This window comes from Salvia miltiorrhiza, chromosome 1, assembly GCF_028751815.1.
Source record: "Salvia miltiorrhiza cultivar Shanhuang (shh) chromosome 1, IMPLAD_Smil_shh, whole genome shotgun sequence".
In the NCBI taxonomy this organism is placed as follows: Eukaryota; Viridiplantae; Streptophyta; class Magnoliopsida; order Lamiales; family Lamiaceae; genus Salvia; species Salvia miltiorrhiza.
Window position 1 is genome coordinate 2,493,756 of NC_080387.1, and position 20,066 is coordinate 2,513,821.

Here is a 20,066-nt window from a genome sequence, read left to right on the forward strand (position 1 = left end):
CCAAAGCCAGGAAAACAACTTTCATGATGTTAAACACAATGATTGGTTTCATCCTCTTAGATCATATCAAGAAGGACCGCCCCAATCGGGACCCAATAATCAGCTATACGAGTTTTACAATTGGTCACACCATGGAGGAATGTTTACACCTGAAAAATAAGATCGAATTGTTGATACGTAAGGGCAAATTATATCAATGCATACGAGTTGAAGGAGCAACAGAGCTAAGAGAACAGGGGTTATTGCCCGCACCACCAAGGTTACCTAATCGAGAGGTACGAATGATTACATGGAAGAGATTTTCATATTTAAATTTATGCTAAAAGCTTTAGAATTGCATAAATTTGAAATAATAATTTCTCATGAAGCTGCATAAAACCTAAAATTAAGGGGAGACAAGGAATCACTATATTATCGGAGCCTAATTCTAAGGGTGTGCAGTGGGTCGGACCCGGACCGACCCGTCGGATTTATTGGACCGAAAGTTTTGAAAAATCGGATCGACCCGGATTGATTTTTGGGACTGGATCGACCCAAATCCGGACCGAACCCGAGCAACGTGTTCAGATCCGACCCGTCGATAATCTAATTATTTTTTTCTTGTTTTGCACTTACTTTTCAAATCTAAAACATTAGAAATACGATACAAACACGTATTATCACCTACAAATTTCATATTCACCCACATTATATGTCATATATACATATTGATAATGAAATATCTACAAAAATAATTAACCAATTCAGCCTCAAACTGATAATACAATATCTACATTGCAAAGTCGAGCACTTCAGGTGCTAAGTTGTGATATTCTATTAGAAATTTGAGTTTGAATGCAATGTGACTGAGTTGAAATTTAGTTTCCAGATTTTTTATTACTAGAAATTTGAATATTAATTTTATTAATATTATTACAAATATATAAAATAAATAAATAATTATAAATGTATGGGTCTGTCCGGGTTCGACCGGATTTCGACCCGGACCGACCCGAAAAAATTTGGTTCTATAAATTGAATCCGGCCCGGACCAAACATATATAATGGATCGGTCCGATCCGAACCGAATCCGTCGGTTCAGACGGGTTCGACGGGTTCGGATTGGATTTGCTCACCCTGCTAGTTCTGTATGCTGATACACGACACGAGCAACTGAAACCAAGAACGATATATAAAACTTAAAAGCGTCTTTCTCTGACTTAGAAAAACAGTTGATGTGTAGGGTTTAAGGCATGGCGACACAGTGCAAATTTTGGCTTCCCAAGAAGAGGAGATTTTGTGCTAACTCCCCTCTCCTTGATTCTCCGTAACACATCTCTCTCTCTCTCTCTCTCTCTCAATTTGAATATGCAATGCCGATGACTTCCTAATTTGATTTGTCTAGATTCTGCGGTAACCACACGCAGAGGTCCGATGCGCAGTGGATTCCATGCCCAATCGACCCTTCTCAGTAATCCCCTTCTCACCTCTTATAATCTGCTACTGTCAATCTATCTATTTATTCATGTATATGATGTCTATACTCGTTTGCTAGCTCTGTGCTCGAGGAAAATCTCGAGACTCACTTGCATAGATGCCCATTGCTGAAACAAACACAGTCCCTCTCGCGCCAGCCTTACTATCAAAAGGGCATTAATGCTGGAGATGATGATGATGAAGAAAAAGAAGAGGATTCTTCACATAGATATTCTACTTTTACTTCCGAGATGAAAAGGAATGCCGTCTATTCGATGCCCCTGCCCAAATTTTTGGACTTGATTGCTAAAATCAAGTCCATACATGCATCCATATGCAGCACCATTCCTGATTCTTATAGGATTCCTGAAGCTTGTAGCATTTGGACCAATAGAGAAGTTGACAAGTACTAGGAGACTTTCTCATCTTTTATATATATATATATATATATATATATATATATATATACATATACATATGGTTTGTGTTTGAGTTTGATTCATTGAGTGTTTATTGGTTTCAGGAAACTCCCTTATAAGGAGAAACATGTGTTACAACAGGCATCAATCCTTGGGAATTTAGAAAATTTTGGGGTGTTGAGGGAATCTTGTTCGAGTTCTGGTGAAACAAGTGAGGAGAAGGATTCTAAGAGAGAGCGAGAGAGGGATAGTGATGTTCCTGCTGTGGTCGAGTTTGGTGCCGGAAGGGGGTATTTGACACAGGTTCTTGCGGATTGTTACGGGATCAAGAAAGTGTTATTGGTGGAACGGAAGTCATATAAGTTGAAAGTTAGTGTCTATACCTTTTTTCTGCTTTCCTTTCTTTTACTTTGCATCAGAAATCATGAATGTAGGTGTGATGATGATGTCTTTGTGCTTCAGTAGTGCTTTAAGCCCAGATGCATGGTTCTAATTTGTTTCCATTCTTACTTTTACTCCTCAGGCTGATCGGAGTTTGCGACAGAAAGAGAGCTTAGTGTTAGATAGGTTGAGAATCGACAGTATGTTCTCCAAGTCTTCTTCCTAATGCTTTAGTTCTTTTCTTTTTATGCTGTGGAGAATGGACAAACGATGAACATGTATTTTAGGAGCTTTCTGCTTGAAGTCATTCTATAAATTTTGACTTAAGTATATTTTTGCAGGCAACTCACTCGATTAACTTAGCTTTTGATTATGCAGAATATAGTGTTTTTCTCTAAACAATTTGTCTCTTTTGTAATTACCAGACATTTTAAATGAGAAGGTCTTGCTCTGGGTTTTACATTAGTGCTACTGTTCACATTTGCTAGTCACTGCAGAGACTAAATCAAGATGATAATTTAAAATTGTGTAGCTTTGGCCTTTGGTTACTGAATCACTTGGTTGTCTAGTTATAACTTTTGGCCAGTGCCACTACAACTTTAAATCAATAAATGGATGAGAGAATTTTAGGATGTAACTATGTAAGGTGAGGAAGAATCTGGATTAGACAGTGAAGGAGGGAACAGCTGATGAGAGTGTCATTGAACCCTAGAGCGGTATTGAGTTTCTGTTGCCTACTTGTTCTGATTAAGTTTCCGAGTAACCTTTAATGTAAAAGCTGCCACCACAGCATGGAATTAGATTCACAACGTAGTCACACTTCCATCTGAGAGCCCTGGTCGCCAATGGAAGCATGTATGCACAACTTTTGAAGTTATTTTTGGCCATGTAATCCAGTATTGTATCAAATTCACAAGCCTTCGTATCATCACATAGGAGCATGGGTTTATAGCTTCATGTCCACTTGAGAACAAGATCATCATATGGTAAAGAAATTACCATTCAAGCCTGTGGATGATAGCTTATTTGGTTCAATCATAAGAGATTTGCCTTAGGATGGCCTAATGGAAAATATCTTGATTTTATTGAGGAAGCCAACTGATCAGCCACTAGTTCTTATTTTTGGAAAACAAGCCACTTTTTATGACGCACACTATCGGAAATTGTTAGGCGTGAAGGTTTAAATTCAGCTCAGCATTTGACTGAGAAGTACGTAGCTGTGAATTAAGAGTGGCTTATTTATTCTTTGTAGTGCGGCATGCTTTTCCGTTACTTATATCATCTCTGTGACATAAACATTGTTTAACATAAATGTGAAGTACTTTAATTAAGATCTAGAATAGCGTCCCTGGAGGAGTGTGGTAGGCATATATGCCATTTTGTCGAAAATACGAGAAGTCGAGCCTAATTATGTACGTGGATGCTATACAGATTTCTGTTTATTCTGAGAAATGTATACATGTGGCCTAGGATATCACAATTTAGGGTTCGGCTGCCAAGTTTAGTTGCTTTTCCCAAACTCGATTTGATATTCTTGACATCTTTACTTGCAGTTGAGGATCTAAATTTGAATGCCGTAGAATCATTAAAAGGAGTTGGCTACATTGCAATCGGCAAACATCTTTGTGGGCCTGCAACAGGTAACTGAAAATTCGGCAACTGTATTATTGCAATAGAGATTTCCCTATATAACACACACACAACTTTGTTCCAGACATGACCTTAAGATGTTGCATTCGCCAACATTCCAATGAAAACGAAGCTGTTCAGTCCCAAGCAAGTTGTTACCTGAGAGGGTTAGCTATTGCTACATGTTGCCATCATCTTTGCCAGTGGAAAAGCTACATTAGTAATCATCAAAACCATTAATTTGTTTTTTCTGTTGACAAAGCAGCTATAACTAGAAGCAAATTTCTGAGCTATTTACTCGTGCAGGTAAGAAATACATATCTGATATGGGTTTCACCAAGGAAGATTTTCATGCGATCACATGGTTTACCAGCTGGGCCGTTGATGCAGATCATGGCTCGGATTTTCCTGTCATAGATTTCTCTACTCAACTTGAGATCATGTAATGGCCTTGCCATTTTAGGTCTAAAATATCTTTTTCCATCCGTCAATATTGATGTATGATGTGCTGCTCACAATGCACTTTGATCTGTTTATCATGTTCCAGGACTACTGAAAAGAAAGAGTTGTTGCTAGACACAGAATCATGCAAAGTTGAAGATATAGTGAAAAATATGCAGCCCATTGATCGAGCTGTGTTGGGCTACATGTGCAAGGATATCATTGATGCTGCGAGACTTATGTGGGCGAAGGCGCAAGGTCTAAAATGTGAGCTTGTGAAGTATGTTCCTGTCACCATTTCTCCTGAAAACCGCGTCTTGATGGCCAAGTAGAGTATCTGACATTGTTGTTCGACCATTTTCACTGTTGCGTATCTTCTGATTATAAAGAGGTTTCCCTGGGCTATTCGATCCATGTTCTTTCTTGGCTGATTTATTGTGCTGTTTTTTAGCCTCAACTTTGATTAGGAGATTCAGTAACCACCAAACAGGCGACCGGTGACCAGTTACCGTTGAATTATACATTGCAGTTTCTTTTTCATTTTTTTGTGCTACGGTTACTGCTGTTTCAGATATCTCAGATCATTTGATGAGAACTGAGTAGAGGTTGCTGGAGCATCCGGATTGGATATTTTACAAGAAATATGAAAAAATGGAAAAGCTCTATAACGAAGGTTTCTTAGCAGTGCCAACTGAAGTGGAGCTTTGGATGCTTTGCCTGGTATGTATTTTGCGTAAAATGGAACCCTTATACTTTCAATATTGGAAGACTTTTATTTGCCGATTTTATTCAAACAGAAGTGAAAGCTAGTAGCATTTCACACGTAGGTTTATCAATATTAATAAGGGTTATTAGCGCCTAAATACACCAACTTTGGGGGTAATTTGGTTTTGCACATGAACTTTGAAATGTGTAAAAAAAATACATGAACTTTAATGTTGTAGCTATTTTATCACAAATTCAAATATTAAATATTCAAACTCTATAAAAAAAATCTTACGATTTACGGGTTTAGAGATGCCTTATACGATATCTTTTAGAGATGTTCTATACGATGTCACAAATTCAATTTTTGCTCAAATTAAAGCTGACATGGCAAATTGAAATATCGGCGTGTATTCATCGGACGTTTTAAAAAATGACATCGTATATGACATCTCTAAAAGATATTGTATAAAACATTTCTAAACCCGTAAATCATAAGATTTTTATAGAGTTCAAATATCTAATATTTGAATTTGTGATAAAATTGCTACAATATTCAAATTCATGTATTTTTTTTACACATTTCAAAGTTCACGCGCAAAACCAAACTATCCCCAAAGTTGGCGTATTTAGGCGCCAATAACTCTATTAATAAATCTTTCTATGATAAATTTCAGTTTTTATTGAGGAGTTCATTTTTGCCAAGTCCATGTTCAGCCAAAATTTGGTGACTTTATATTAATCACAAACTTGAATATTTTATTTATATATATTAACCCAATATATTTGAATAATCACGATATTATTTCTCATTTCGAAAGCATAATATTTTTTTCTATTTCATCTACATACTCATTCCAAAATATACGTAACTTCCTATATTTTTATAAATATAAAACAATCAATAGATATTGCTAAAAATTTAATATTTTTTAAAAAATTTACATCACGATCATGAAAAATACATTCAAAACTATTAACATTTTTGTTGTTTTGATTACACACTGTAAAAGATCTAACAGTAATTGTTATATTTGCTGAGTATGAAGAGTAATTGTATTATAGAATTGTAAACCTGAATGAGATAAGAAGAGAGAAGAAGGAGAAAGCAATAGAGAAGAGAGGCGAGATTAGGAAAATGAGCTAATAATTTCTTAGGGTTCACTCCATGCACGTACAGACTTTATACCAAGGCCAACAAGGTGGGGACCAAGGCAAATAACAACTTAATCATAACAAAGAAATTAAAAGATAACAAAAGGCACTCTGGTTCATCTCCAGCCTACACGTGTCCTATAGGCCCCAGCTCCCATCCACTGCTCTTAGCCACAATTTGAGTCTTCCTTCATTTCCATGCCGTTTTCCCGAGTCAAGACACCCTCCTCTTCGGCCAAATGCATCTCTGATTCTTCGACCGCACCCGAAATCCCATTCCCCTGGTCCGTGTTCGTGACATTACCCCCCGGATTTCCAGATCCTTGACCGCAAGGATCAGTAATTGCAAACTTCCGACGGAGAAACTTCAGATCCACCCACTCCGCCGCGTCAGCACCATCTTCCGTCCACTGAACCAGAGCTTGCTGTACAGATTTCTCGGCGCGAGTAATGGTGCGGTAGTCCAAAATTGAGAAAGGAACAACCTTGAAATGCCCATCAGCGTCGACATCGGGAAGCTCATTGGAAGGTACAATATTTTTTCCTACACATTTCTTAAGTAAAGAGACATGAAACACAGGGTGAATTTTTGATGATTCAGGAAGCTTCAACCTGTAGGCGACCTCACCAATTTTTTCTTCAATTTGATAGGGGCCGTAGTACTTCGCCGCCAATTTCAGATTTTTCCTCAACACAACAGAGCTCTGCCGGTAGGGTTGCAATTTTAGGTAAACAAAATCACCTTGCTCAAAGCTTCTTTCTGTTCGCTGTTTATTGGCATAGAGTCTCATACGTTCCTGAGCCAAGATTAGATTTTTCTTTAATATAGTAACCATAGCCTGCCTTTGAGATAACCACTCATTCACTTCTCGGTTGGGAGAGTTCAAATAAGCTCCTAATCCAGTATGTGGGGGTGGTAAACCGTAGAGAACATTTCAAACTGCTATGGTAATTTGTGTTGTACCAATATTCAGCCAAGGATAACCATTTCACCCACTGCTTAGGAGTAGCCCCAGTCATACAACGCAAATACCCCTCTAAGCACTGATTAACTCTCTTTGTTTGGCCATCTGATTGTGGATGGTAAGCTGTTGTCATCTCAAGTTTGGTGCCCATGGCCTTAAAGAGCTCCCTCCAAAAGTGACTAGTGAAGACTTTATCCCTATCAGTGGCAATACTGATTGGGGGGCCATGTAACTTGTAAACATGGTCCAAGAAAAGCCTGGCAACAGTTTGGGCTGTAAAGGGGTGAGATAGTGCCAAGAAGTGAGCATACTTACTTAGTCTATCCACTACCACCATAATCACGTCTTTGCCAAGGGATTTTGGTAGGCCTTCTATGAAATCCATGGTAATATGAGTCCAGAATTTATCTGGAATGGGAAGGGGTTGGAGTAATCCAGGATAATGGACATGTTCCACCTTGTTCTTTTGACAAACATCACACCCCTGAACCATGGCTTCTACATCTTTTTTCATATTTGGCCAGTAAAAGAAAGACTTGAGTCTGGAATACGTTCCCCAATTGCCTGAGTGCCCTCCAAAAGGTGTGTTGTGCACCTCACTTAAGATGAGCTGTCTAAGGTTGGCAGCTGAACCCACCACAATTCTTCCTTTATACTGAATAATACCAGCAACGACTGTATAGTCAGCATAAGTAGATGGATCAATTAGCTTAGAAATAAGAACTTGAGAATAGTATGCATCCCCCTCATAGCTCTGTTTTACTCTTTGCATCCACATAAGAGTAACTGTAGTTAGAGAGTTACAACTATCTCCCTCCTTTGGATACATAGACAAGGCATCAGCTGCCTTGTTTTCATTGCTCTTCCTATATTGGATCTCATAATTCAAACCCAGAAGTTTTGTGATCCACTTTTGTTGCATAGGGTTCATTATTTTCTGATCCAAAAGATGTCTCAAAGCCTGTTGATCTGTTCTAATAAAAAACTTGTGGCCCTGTAAATAAGACCTCCATCTTTGCACAGCCATGATAATAGCTAAGAACTCCCTTTCATAGACTGATAATAGCTGATTTTTAGTGCACAAGGCTTTGCTCATATAAGCAATAGGCTTCTGATTCTGCATGAGTACAGCCCCCACTCCCACACCACTAGCATCAGTCTCCAAAGTGAATGGCTGGGTAAAGTCAGGCAAAGCTAACACTGGTGCAGATACCATAGCTTGGTTCAAATCAGCAAAAGCTTTAGTTGCTTCAGGAGACCACTTGAAGTTGTCCTTCTTTAAGAGTTCAGTGAGGGGCTTGCTGATTAACCCATAATGCCTGATGAATTTTCTGTAATACCCAGTCAACCCAAGAAAACCCCTTAGCTGTTTAAGAGTCTTAGGAGTAGGCCAGTTAATCATACTATCCACCTTCTGTGGATCAGTGGCTACCCCCTCATCTGAAATGATATGGCCCAAATATTCAATACTTTGCACCCCAAACTGGCACTTACTCATCTTTGCATATAAGGTTTGTGACATGAGCACTTCCAATACAGCCCTGAGATGCACTAAATGTTCTTCAACCCCTTTACTGTACACCAAGATATCATCAAAGAAGACCAGTACACATTTCCTCAGATATGGTTGAAATACCTGATTCATTAAAGATTGAAATGTGGCAGGGGCATTACAAAGCCCAAAAGGCATCACCAAAAATTCAAAATGTCCATGATGAGTACTAAAGGCTGTTAAATATCTATCTTCCTCTTTCATTAAAATTTGAAAGTACCCAGATCTCAGATCTAACTTAGAGAAATAGTTAGCCCCATGCAACTCATCTAATAGTTCATCAAAGATTGGAATAGGGTAATCATGCTTAACAATTAGTGAGTTGAGGTATCTATAATCTATACACATCCTCCAAGAACCATCCTTCTTCTTGACTAAGATTGCTGGGGAGGCAAATGGGCTCCTGCTGTTTTGAATTGTACCAGTGTCCAGTAGTTCTTTCACTATTTTCTCAATCTCATTCTTACTGCTGTGTGTTGTCCTGTAAGGGAACTGATGTTTAGGCACACTACCTGGCTTAAGTATAATCTGATGCTCAACTCCTCTCTTTGGTGGCAGTCCTTGTGGCTCCTCAAAGACATCTTTATATTCCTCCAATAGTGCAGAAATAGAGCTAGTAAGAGTGTATAGTGCAGAATTGTCTTGAGGCAAAATCACATACATCTCTTCAACCTCTTCCTGATGATAATGTATTAATTGATGTAGACTCTCTGTAGATAGCATCTGGAACTGAGCAGAATCAGTGACAGCTCGCAGCTTAACCTTTTTGCCATCAGTAAAGACTGTAAAGGTCATATTATCATAGTCCAGGCCAATGGGTGTTGAGAACTTCAGCCAATCACTGCCTAAGATCAAATCATATCCCTCATTACCCAAGATTCTGGGTGAAAACATGAATTGGTGGCCCTGGATAGTCCAGGTAAAATCTTGAGCTCTCTGTTTACTTATCAACTTGTGCCCAGTGGCTGACTTAACAATTATAGGATTGTCCTTCTCAAGACACAAGCCCAACTCCTTAGCTATACCCTCTCTTAGGAAACTAAGGGTACTCCCTGTGTCTACAAGTATTTTTAACTGCTTGCCACCAACTTCACCTACAACCCTCATTGTAGTAGAATTTGGGCTGTTCATTAGTGATTCCATGGTAGTGTACACCTCATCAACAGCCTGGTTCTCCACCAATACAACCTCTACTTCCTCTTCTTCCTGTTGTAAAAGTGTAGATTCTTGCTCTTCATCCATGGTCATGTAAAATACTTTGTGCTTACATTTATGCCCATAAACATACTTTTCATCACAATTATAACATAATCCCTTCTCCCTTCTTGCAGCCATCTCTGCATTAGTTAACAGCTTGATTGAGGATTTTGTGCTGTTGGGTGTGTTTGACTTGTGTGCAACAGTAGCATCAGGTCTCTTATAGCTGCTTGCCTGCATCTGAAAAGGCTTTTGGATTGGTTTCACCCTTTTCGATAAGGCTTCCAAGGTAAACAACTGTTGCTTCCCAAGCTCAATAGCCATAAGGGTTTTAGGTTTAAATAGAAGCATGAATCCCTGCATCTCATCAGACAAACCACTGATATAATTGGCCACAAAGTATTCCTCAACATAATTCATGTTGTTGCTTAATAACAAACAGGCTCTGAGTTCCTCAAAGATATCAACATAACTGTCATAGCTTCCAGTCTGCTTGAGATTTTTAAATTCCATCATTATCTTTGCTTCATTCAAATCATCAAACTTAATAGCTACTACTTCCATAAATTGTTCCCAAGTAATAGCAAAGAATTGTTCACACCCAAAATTTTGTAACCATTGGAGGGCTTTACCCTCAAAATTATGAACTGCTAGTTGAACCATATTTTCCTCAGACATAGGTGCAGTTAGCTTAAAGTAAGTGTTGCACTTAATGATCCATGCTCTGGGATTAGTGCCATCAAATTTAGGGAAATCAATTCTATGAAAAGAATTTCCAGAGTTTGAGCCAGACTGATTAGAGTAATCAGATTTAAATCCTGCAGAAAAATTACTGGATTTAGTATAATTTCCCTCCTTCCTTGGTGTGTATGGTGTTGGCGTAGGGCCTAGGATAGATGAGCTCCCTATCTCTTTCCCTTTGCTCAACCCCATTAGATGTTGCTTGATTTCTTCCCAAGATTTTGCCATTTGATCACATTTGTTGTCTATTTTCAGATCAAGCGTTTGATCTGCTCTTTCAGCTGTTGTTCATTAGCAATCCTTTTCAACGCTTCCGTTTGCAGCTGCTGTTCCAGCTTTTTGTGCGTCTCCTGTAGCTCCTTCACCCGCGTGCCGTCAGCCATGCCCAGCCGTGATCTTCATCCCATTGTTGCAGCATCCGATAGTGGGTGTAATGGTGAATCAATGCTGCCGCTCCGGAGCTTCAGCTTCTAGAGCATCAGCCATTGAGCTTCAGTAGTGGAATCACACGATAAATCAGCAAAAGTGCTGTGGTTTGAGTAATGGTCCAGGAACTGCCGTTCTGTTGCTTCAGCTCACGAGCATCGGCGGGCGAACTTCAGTTCAGGAGCAATTACTACATCGACACAACAATTTGTCCCTTCGGCTTTGTAGTGCAGCCAATGTGTTGTCGCATAAAGAAAAAGAGGGACTCTTAGTCTTTAGAAGTTGGTGCATTACTGTGTTGGATGAAGAGCAAGAGAGACTAGTGGTGGTGTAGCCTCTCGGGGTCAAGTATGATCCTTGGTGTGAGAACAAAAGAGCTCTGTCTAAGGTCGGCCAGAATGTAGCAGTCATTCATTCCACGTTCAGTACAGGTGTTGTCCACGAAAAAGGCAGCAACTAAGGTACGCGTGGGCTCCAACCTGAAAGAAACAAAAGAAGAGGACGAAGATACTATTTCCAACGAGTGGAGATGCCGTTCCACTCAAGGTGGGAACGTACCTCTTCCGGAGGAAATAAATAAAAAAGACAAGTAAAAAGATCGGATTTAATAGTGTGGATTACCTTGTCTTCGGCAAATGGTTCTTCTTCAAACACCAATTTGTTTCTTGCAAACCATATGTGATTAATGGTTAAAGCTAGGCCGAGTAGTTTTGCTTTAGCAATGATATTCGAACCCTTCTTTTTGGTTGTAAGTTGCTTAATAGCACTTGGGATAGAAGACATAAGAGTTCTAATCCTAAACCAATTTTTAATGGGATCCCAAACTGATTTTGTAATTGAACATTGAAAGAAGAGGTGAGTTTGAGATTCATCATTAATCTTGCATAAGGGGCATACCTTCGAAATACCTTGTATGGCTTGCAGCCGGTCCGTTGTTTTGAGACGGTTTTGGAGAGCATCGAGGGGGGATGAAGCTCTTCCAAATAATCTTGTGCCAAAAGGCCTTCGCCCCTTTCGGTTGAAAACAGTCATAGGCCGAGGCCGTGAGGCCTATTTCATTCCATTCGGCGAGAACCTCCATGGCCTTTGGAACGGACTGTTGTTGCTTGATAAGAAGAGAATCCCTAATCGTGCAAATATTCTTGATGAGTTGGGAGTCAGTCGAGTGGGGAACTAAGGTCCAAATGTCCTTCGTCTTGATGTACTCCGTGTGGATCCATCGAACCTAAAGAGACTCCGCCTTGTTATGAATGTTCCACAGATTTTTGAGAAGTAAGGCCTTGTTCCATACGCCAAGGTCCCTAAGGCCGAGTCCACCTTCCTCCTTGGGGAGGCACACTTTTTTCCACGAGACCTGTCCCGAAGCTTTTCCCCAAACAAATGTTCTAACAATTTTTTCAATTCGATGAATGACTTCACCGGGTAAGGGAAAAATCTGCAGCCAATAACACTCAGTGCCTTGGAGGACCGCTCTTGCAAGTTCAAGTCTTCCGGCCATTGAAAGATTGATGTCCGACCATTTATAGATGGCTTCGGTAATCTTCTGAATTAGCGGTTCGTATTGTGCTGCCAATAGCCTTTTCGACGCCAAGGGGATGCAGATGCCAAGATACTTGATGGGAAGAGATCCATCTTCAAAGCCGAAGAGGTCAAGGATCTCACGTTTTTCAGAATCCTTAACACCGGCTATGAAGATTTGGGATTTCCTTTTGTTGATTTTGAGGCCCGAAGCTCCAGCAAACTCCTTTAGTGTGTCATCTATAGCCTCCATGGACCCAAGATCACCCCTTCCAAACATGAAAAGGTCATCGGCGAAGGCGAGGTGAGTGATCTTGAGTTTTTCGCACTTTGGGTGAAAATTGAATTCCTTTTCACGAGTGCGCAGTTGAAGGAGACGGGTGAGGTACTCTATGCAAAGAAGGAAGAGCGTGGGGGACATTGGATCACCTTGTCGGAGTCCCCTCTTGCCTTCAATGTAGTGATGGTGGCCACCATTGATGGAAAGGGTGAAGGTGGCCGAGGTCACACATGTCATGATCCACTGGATAAACGTTTTGTGAAAGCCAAGGCCGACAAGCACCCTTCCAAGGAAAGTCCAAGAGATGGAATCATATGCCTTTTGAAGGCCAATTTTCAGCATGCATCTTGGTGATATTCTTTTCCGCTCGTATTTCCTGATCAATTCCTGTGCCAAGAAGATGTTATCAGTAATAGACCGATCCTTAACAAAAGCAGACTGGGAAGAATGAATAATATTGTTAAGGCAAGATTGCATGCGGTTAGAAAGAATTTTGGTAATGATCTTATAAAGCACATTCGTGCAAGCAATCGGTCGAAAATCCCCAACGGATGGATTGTGTCGAGTTTTGGGGATGAGTGACACCACCGTATGGTTGATCTCCTTATGGATCAGTCCATAATTGAAAAATTCATGGACTGCACCAAGGAGATCAAGCTTGACCATTGGCCACTCATTCTTAAAGAATGCCGCCAAAAATCCATCGGGCCCCGGCGCTTTTTCATTGCCAATATCCCACAATGTATCCTTGATTTCTTGGTCCGAGATTGGTGTGATCATGGCATCTCGCTCGCCTAATTGGAGCCTCGGACCTTCTTCAAATGCGGCCCATTCAATAGGGTCCGGGAGCACTTCCTTTCCGAATAGGTCTTTGTAATGGTCATCGAACAATTGAATGATTTCCTCCATATCTCTCGTCTCTTCTCCGTTTTCCTTGCAAACAAAGGAGATAGAGTTAGTGATATTCATCTTCTTAATCATGGAGAAAAAGTATTTAGAGTTTTTGTCGGCATGATTAAGATGAAGGCTTTTCGCCTTTTGCTTGAGGAAGTCCTTCTCGGCAAGATCAAGGAAGGTGGCTTGCTTTCGAGCTTCCACTTCCTTATCCTTAAGAACGGCGTTGAGAGGGTCTTTGTCAAGTTCTCCTTGAATGGCATTGAGTTCGGTCCTTGCAACATTAGCTCTTTCCGAAATGTGCGAGCATTCCTTATGGTTGAAACTCCTAAGGACACTTTGGAGGTCCTTAAGTTTCAAGGCAAAGTTTTGTTGAGCTTTTTCATCCAAAATCTGCACCCACGAGTCTTCAACTAGGTTATGGAACTTCAGATTCTGCATCCAAAAATTGAAAAATTTAAAGGGCCGAGAGAAACTCTTGACACAATCAAATAAGTAAATAATAGAAGCAGAATGGTCCGAGAATACTCCCCTAGTAAGGAATTCGGCTCGGCAAAAAAGGTTTGCTATCGCCCATGCATTGTTATACATGACTCGATCGATCTTTGAATAAACTCTTGTGTTCGTCCAAGTATAGAAACAGCCCGTCGACGGGGCATCCTCCAAACCACCCGCCGAGCATGCATCGGCAAAGTCCGCATACTCCCAAGGCATAGGGGCCGCACCTCCCGTTCTATCACTCGGCTCCTTTACATTATTGAAATCTCCTGCAACAATGTTAGGGATACTTTGCACCGCCAAATCAACCAATGTTTTCCACGAAGGTTTCCTCTTTGGAAGAGCATTAAAAGCATAAACACAAGTGAAATAGAAGGATTTCCTACTTGTCAAACAATCAATATTCAAAACCAAGTGTTGTTCATCCTTTTTGTAACAAGTGGCCGAAATGAGTGATGGGTTCCAAATGACAAGTATTCGGCCCCCTTTACACAAATCAAAATTATGCTCGAAATTCCAATGAGGTAAGATTTTTCCCATAATTTTGTTAACCTTAGTGGAATTAAGCTTTGTTTCAAGAAGTCCCAAAAGCCCAATTTTATGTTTTTTCACAAATTCCAAAATTGCATTTTGTTTATGGGGTTTATGCAATCCCCGAATGTTCCATGTCGCACAAATCATGAGGAACGTTTTTTAGGAGTGTTACTAACCTTTCCTTTACCTTTGCCTTTGGCCTTCCCATTGGTTTTAAGCTTTTGATGTTGCACGGCCTTGGCTTTCTCCAAGCTCTGGTCTGATTTTGCAGGGGCTTCGAGAGCTAAAATTGTTGAACGTGGAGCAAGCTATCCAACAGGCGAGCAAGGTGGCTGTGTATCCTCCGAGCTCAAGGCAGTCATGAAGGTGTTTGCCGAGGCGCTAGGCGCCGAGGCATCCACCAAAAAGCCCCCCGCCGAGGCGCTAGGCGCCGAGACGGGTGTCTCAATATGGTTCGAGGCAAAAACCCCATTTCTAATCAAGACGGGCGAGTTGACTGCTGAGCTCGTGTGTCCTAATCAAGCCATGCGCGCGCGCGAGGATGAAGGAGCCCGCAACGCCCCCACGGGCGTGCCATGCGCCCCCAGGGGGCTCCTTCATCCTCGCGCGCGCATGGCACGCCCGTGGGGGCGTTGGTGAGGTTCTCTCGGCACTCGCCGTGCTGCCCTTTCACGAGGCCTCCCCCGTGCCCGCCTCGGTGCTGCTGTGTGCGGTTTTTGTCAATGATGATCAGCCAAGCCTCGACTTGTTGCCCATGTCCATTCCCTCACCAAATAATAACGATGGGCAATTCACCGATGATGTGAGGGACGTCCAACGATCATATCGTGAAGTAATGATGACGGACGTGGATATGAACGACCCAAATGAGGAGGATCCAATTAACGAAGTCGACGACCTCGTGTGCCTTGACACCCCAACAAGGGTGGTGAGACGCATTGAGCTCGGCAATCTTGGGGAGCATGAAAAAGACTTCTATATTGGCCTTCAAGATGAGTGGTTTGAATCCCCATGGGTAAGAAAATTGGGGAATTTTAATAACAAAGTCATAGTCAATCCTTCACTCCTCTCTCTTCCAAAATGTGAGCCTATTATTGTTAATGATACCTTAATTTTGGATGATAAGGACTATATTGCCACAAAGCATGCTTGGGGCTTTTGTCTTCTTGGCTTCATTGCAGGAAAACTCCCCAAGAAGGAGCGAGTGTCGGAGTTTGCCAAGACTTGGCCGGTAGGATGCAAGATCTCTTACCACGAGGAAGGATGGCTTGTCTTTGCCTTCGAATCCGCTGAGGACCGTGACCGGATTTACCGTGGAGGCCATTATGCCATTGAGGGCTCCAAACTGTCCTTGTGCCATCTTCCCCCGAATTTCACCTTCGACATCTCGGCCATCAACAAGTACTCGGCATGGGGGTTCCTCCCTAACCTCCCGCTCGAGCTTTGGAATGAGAGAGCTATTTCCAAAATTGCGTCTCTCAATGGAACTCCCATATCCGTTGATGTCAAGACTTTCTACAAGAGCGATGTGACGGCGGCAAGATTCCAAATCCTTGTTGATGCCACAAAACCGCAAGCAAAGAAGAATGTTTTTCTCAAGTTGCCTAATGGGAAAACAATCAACCAAAGAATCATGTTTGACTACTTCCCCAAACTTTGTGCTTATTGCCACAAGCTTGGGCATCATGAGGGGGAGTGTAAGAACAAGGGATCAATGGCTCAAAAGGAGGATAAGAAGAAGAACAAGGGTGGAGAACCGACGCATGGCAATGAAAACGATGGGTGGACTAAAGCTACCTATCGCAAGGGACGTAGTCGTACCCGTCGTGATGTTCGAAGTGCTCCTCCTTCAAATAGGAAGAAGACTCCGGGTCACAAGAGTAGGCCCCCTCCACCCCAACATCAAAAGGTGTATGTACCAATCAAGAAACCCCCTTCTCCACCGAATACTCATATTAGGTTTCCTAGTCCTACTCCATCTTATGACGGGATGGTTGAAGATTGGGAAACCCGATTTGAGTGTGTAGAAGAGCATCAAACCCAACACCTTGAAGAAATGGACATGGAAAACCAAGAAGGAAAAAGACTTGTTGGGGATACCACTCCTCTCGGCAATTTGTGCTCACTGTCGCCCAACCACTCACCATCGGCTGGACACCACCACTCGGCAGCAAGCATGACACCGCCAGTGGCAGCACACCAGCCCTCTTCTTCGGCAAAAAATTCCTCGTCGATTGCTTGTGCGTACCCGGCAACAAGCATGGACCCGCCTGAGGCTGTTTTGCCCTCGGCAAAAAAGGCATTGCCGGCTGTTCATGTGCACTCGGCAGATCATACGCGAGGGCCCTCGGCGGTGCAGTCCTCGCCGATAGGACACACGAGCTCGGCAGTCAACACGCCCGTCTTGATTAGAAATGGGGTTTTTGCCTCGGACCATATTGAGACACCCGTCTTGGCGCCTAGCGCCTCGGCGGGGGGCTTTTTGGTGGATGCCTCGGCGCCTAGCGCCTCGGCAAACACCTTCATGACTGCCTTGAGCTCGGAGGATACACAGCCACCTTGCTCGCCTGTTGGACAGCTTGCTCCACGTTCAACAATTTTAGCTCTCGAAGCCCCTGCAAAATCAGACCAGAGCTTGGAGAAAGCCAAGGCCGTGCAACATCAAAAGCTTAAAACCAATGGAAAGGCCAAAGGCAAAGGTAAAGGAAAGGTTAGTAACACTCCTAAAAAATGTTCCTCATGATTTGTGCGACATGGAACATTCGGGGATTGCATAAACCCCATAAACAAAATGCAATTTTGGAATTTGTGAAAAAACATAAAATTGGGCTTTTGGGACTTCTTGAAACAAAGCTTAATTCCACTAAGGTTAAAAAAATTATGGGAAAAATCTTACCTCATTGGAATTTCGAGCATAATTTTGATTTGTGTAAAGGGGGCCGAATACTTGTCATTTGGAACCCATCACTCATTTCGGCCACTTGTTACAAAAAGGATGAACAACACTTGGTTTTGAATATTGATTGTTTGACAAGTAGGAAATCCTTCTATTTCACTTGTGTTTATGCTTTTAATGCTCTTCCAAAGAGGAAACCTTTGTGGAAAACATTGGTTGATTTGGCGGTGCAAAGTATCCCTAACATTGTTGCAGGAGACTTCAATAATGTAAAGGAGCCGAGTGATAGAACGGGAGGTGCGGCCCCTATGCCTTGGGAGTATGCGGACTTTGCCGATGCATGCTCGGCGGGTGGTTTGGAGGATGCCCCGTCGACGGGCTGTTTCTATACTTGGACGAACACAAGAGTTTATTCAAAGATCGATCGAGTCATGTATAACAATGCATGGGCGATAGCAAACCTTTTTTGCCGAGCCGAATTCCTTACTAGGGGAGTATTCTCGGACCATTCTGCTTCTATTATTTACTTATTTGATTGTGTCAAGAGTTTCTCTCGGCCCTTTAAATTTTTCAATTTTTGGATGCAGAATCTGAAGTTCCATAACCTAGTTGAAGACTCGTGGGTGCAGATTTTGGATGAAAAAGCTCAACAAAACTTTGCCTTGAAACTTAAGGACCTCCAAAGTGTCCTTAGGAGTTTCAACCATAAGGAATGCTCGCACATTTCGGAAAGAGCTAATGTTGCAAGGACCGAACTCAATGCCATTCAAGGAGAACTTGACAAAGACCCTCTCAACGCCGTTCTTAAGGATAAGGAAGTGGAAGCTCGAAAGCAAGCCACCTTCCTTGATCTTGCCGAGAAGGACTTCCTCAAGCAAAAGGCGAAAAGCCTTCATCTTAATCATGCCGACAAAAACTCTAAATACTTTTTCTCCATGATTAAGAAGATGAATATCACTAACTCTATCTCCTTTGTTTGCAAGGAAAACGGAGAAGAGACGAGAGATATGGAGGAAATCATTCAATTGTTCGATGACCATTACAAAGACCTATTCGGAAAGGAAGTGCTCCCGGACCCTATTGAATGGGCCGCATTTGAAGAAGGTCCGAGGCTCCAATTAGGCGAGCGAGATGCCATGATCACACCAATCTCGGACCAAGAAATCAAGGATGCATTGTGGGATATTGGCAATGAAAAAGCGCCGGGGCCCGATGGATTTTTGGCGGCATTCTTTAAGAATGAGTGGCCAATGGTCAAGCTTGATCTCCTTGGTGCAGTCCATGAATTTTTCAATTATGGACTGATCCATAAGGAGATCAACCATACGGTGGTGTCACTCATCCCCAAAACTCGACACAATCCATCCGTTGGGGATTTTCGACCGATTGCTTGCACGAATGTGCTTTATAAGATCATTACCAAAATTCTTTCTAACCGCATGCAATCTTGCCTTAACAATATTATTCATTCTTCCCAGTCTGCTTTTGTTAAGGGTCGGTCTATTACTGATAACATCTTCTTGGCACAGGAATTGATCAGGAAATACGAGCGGAAAAGAATATCACCAAGATGCATGCTGAAAATTGGCCTTCAAAAGGCATATGATTCCATCTCTTGGACTTTCCTTGGAAGGGTGCTTGTCGGCCTTGGCTTTCACAAAACGTTTATCCAGTGGATCATGACATGTGTGACCTCGGCCACCTTCACCCTTTTCCATCAATGGTGGCCACCATCACTACATTGAAGGCAAGAGGGGACTCCGACAAGGTGATCCAATGTCCCCCACGCTCTTCCTTCTTTGCATGGAGTACCTCACCCGTCTCCTTCAACTGCGCACTCGTGAAAAGGAATTCAATTTTCACCCAAAGTGCGAAAAACTCAAGATCACTCACCTCGCCTTCGCCGATGACCTTCTCATGTTTGGAAGGGGTGATCTTGGGTCCATGGAGGCTATAGATGACACACTAAAGGAGTTTGCTGGAGCTTCGGGCCTCAAAATCAACAAAAGGAAATCCCAAATCTTCATAGCCGGTGTTAAGGATTCTGAAAAACGTGAGATCCTTGACCTCTTCGGCTTTGAAGATGGATATCTTCCCATCAAGTATCTTGGCATCCCCTTGGCGTCGAAAAGGCTATTGGCAGCACAATACGAACCGCTAATTCTGAAGATTACCGAAGCCATCTATAAATGGTCGGACATAAATCTTTCAATGGTCGGAAGACTTGAACTTGCAAGAGCGGTCCTCCAAGGCACTGAGTGTTATTGGCTGCAGATTTTTCCCTTACCCGGTGAAGTCATTCATCAGATTGAAAAAATTGTTAGAACATTTGTTTGGGGAAAAGCTTCGGGACAGGTCTCCTGGAAAAAAGTGTGCCTCC

At 42.0% G+C, this 20,066-nt stretch overlaps 1 protein-coding gene across 1 annotated transcript; it reads left to right on the forward strand.

Annotated features, from left to right (window-relative positions):
* Positions 1-1,179: 1,179 nt before the first annotated feature.
* On the forward strand, positions 1,180-5,113 carry LOC131007267 (tRNA:m(4)X modification enzyme TRM13-like). The gene is made up of 9 exons (XM_057934420.1): positions 1,180-1,306; positions 1,385-1,450; positions 1,535-1,861; positions 1,979-2,243; positions 2,398-2,455; positions 3,809-3,895; positions 3,970-4,104; positions 4,191-4,326; positions 4,432-5,113. Exons 1-9 carry the CDS (start codon positions 1,233-1,235, stop codon positions 4,655-4,657), a joined length of 1,374 nt encoding a protein of 457 aa, XP_057790403.1. The 5' UTR covers positions 1,180-1,232; the 3' UTR covers positions 4,658-5,113.
* The last annotated feature ends 14,953 nt before the right edge of the window (positions 5,114-20,066 follow it).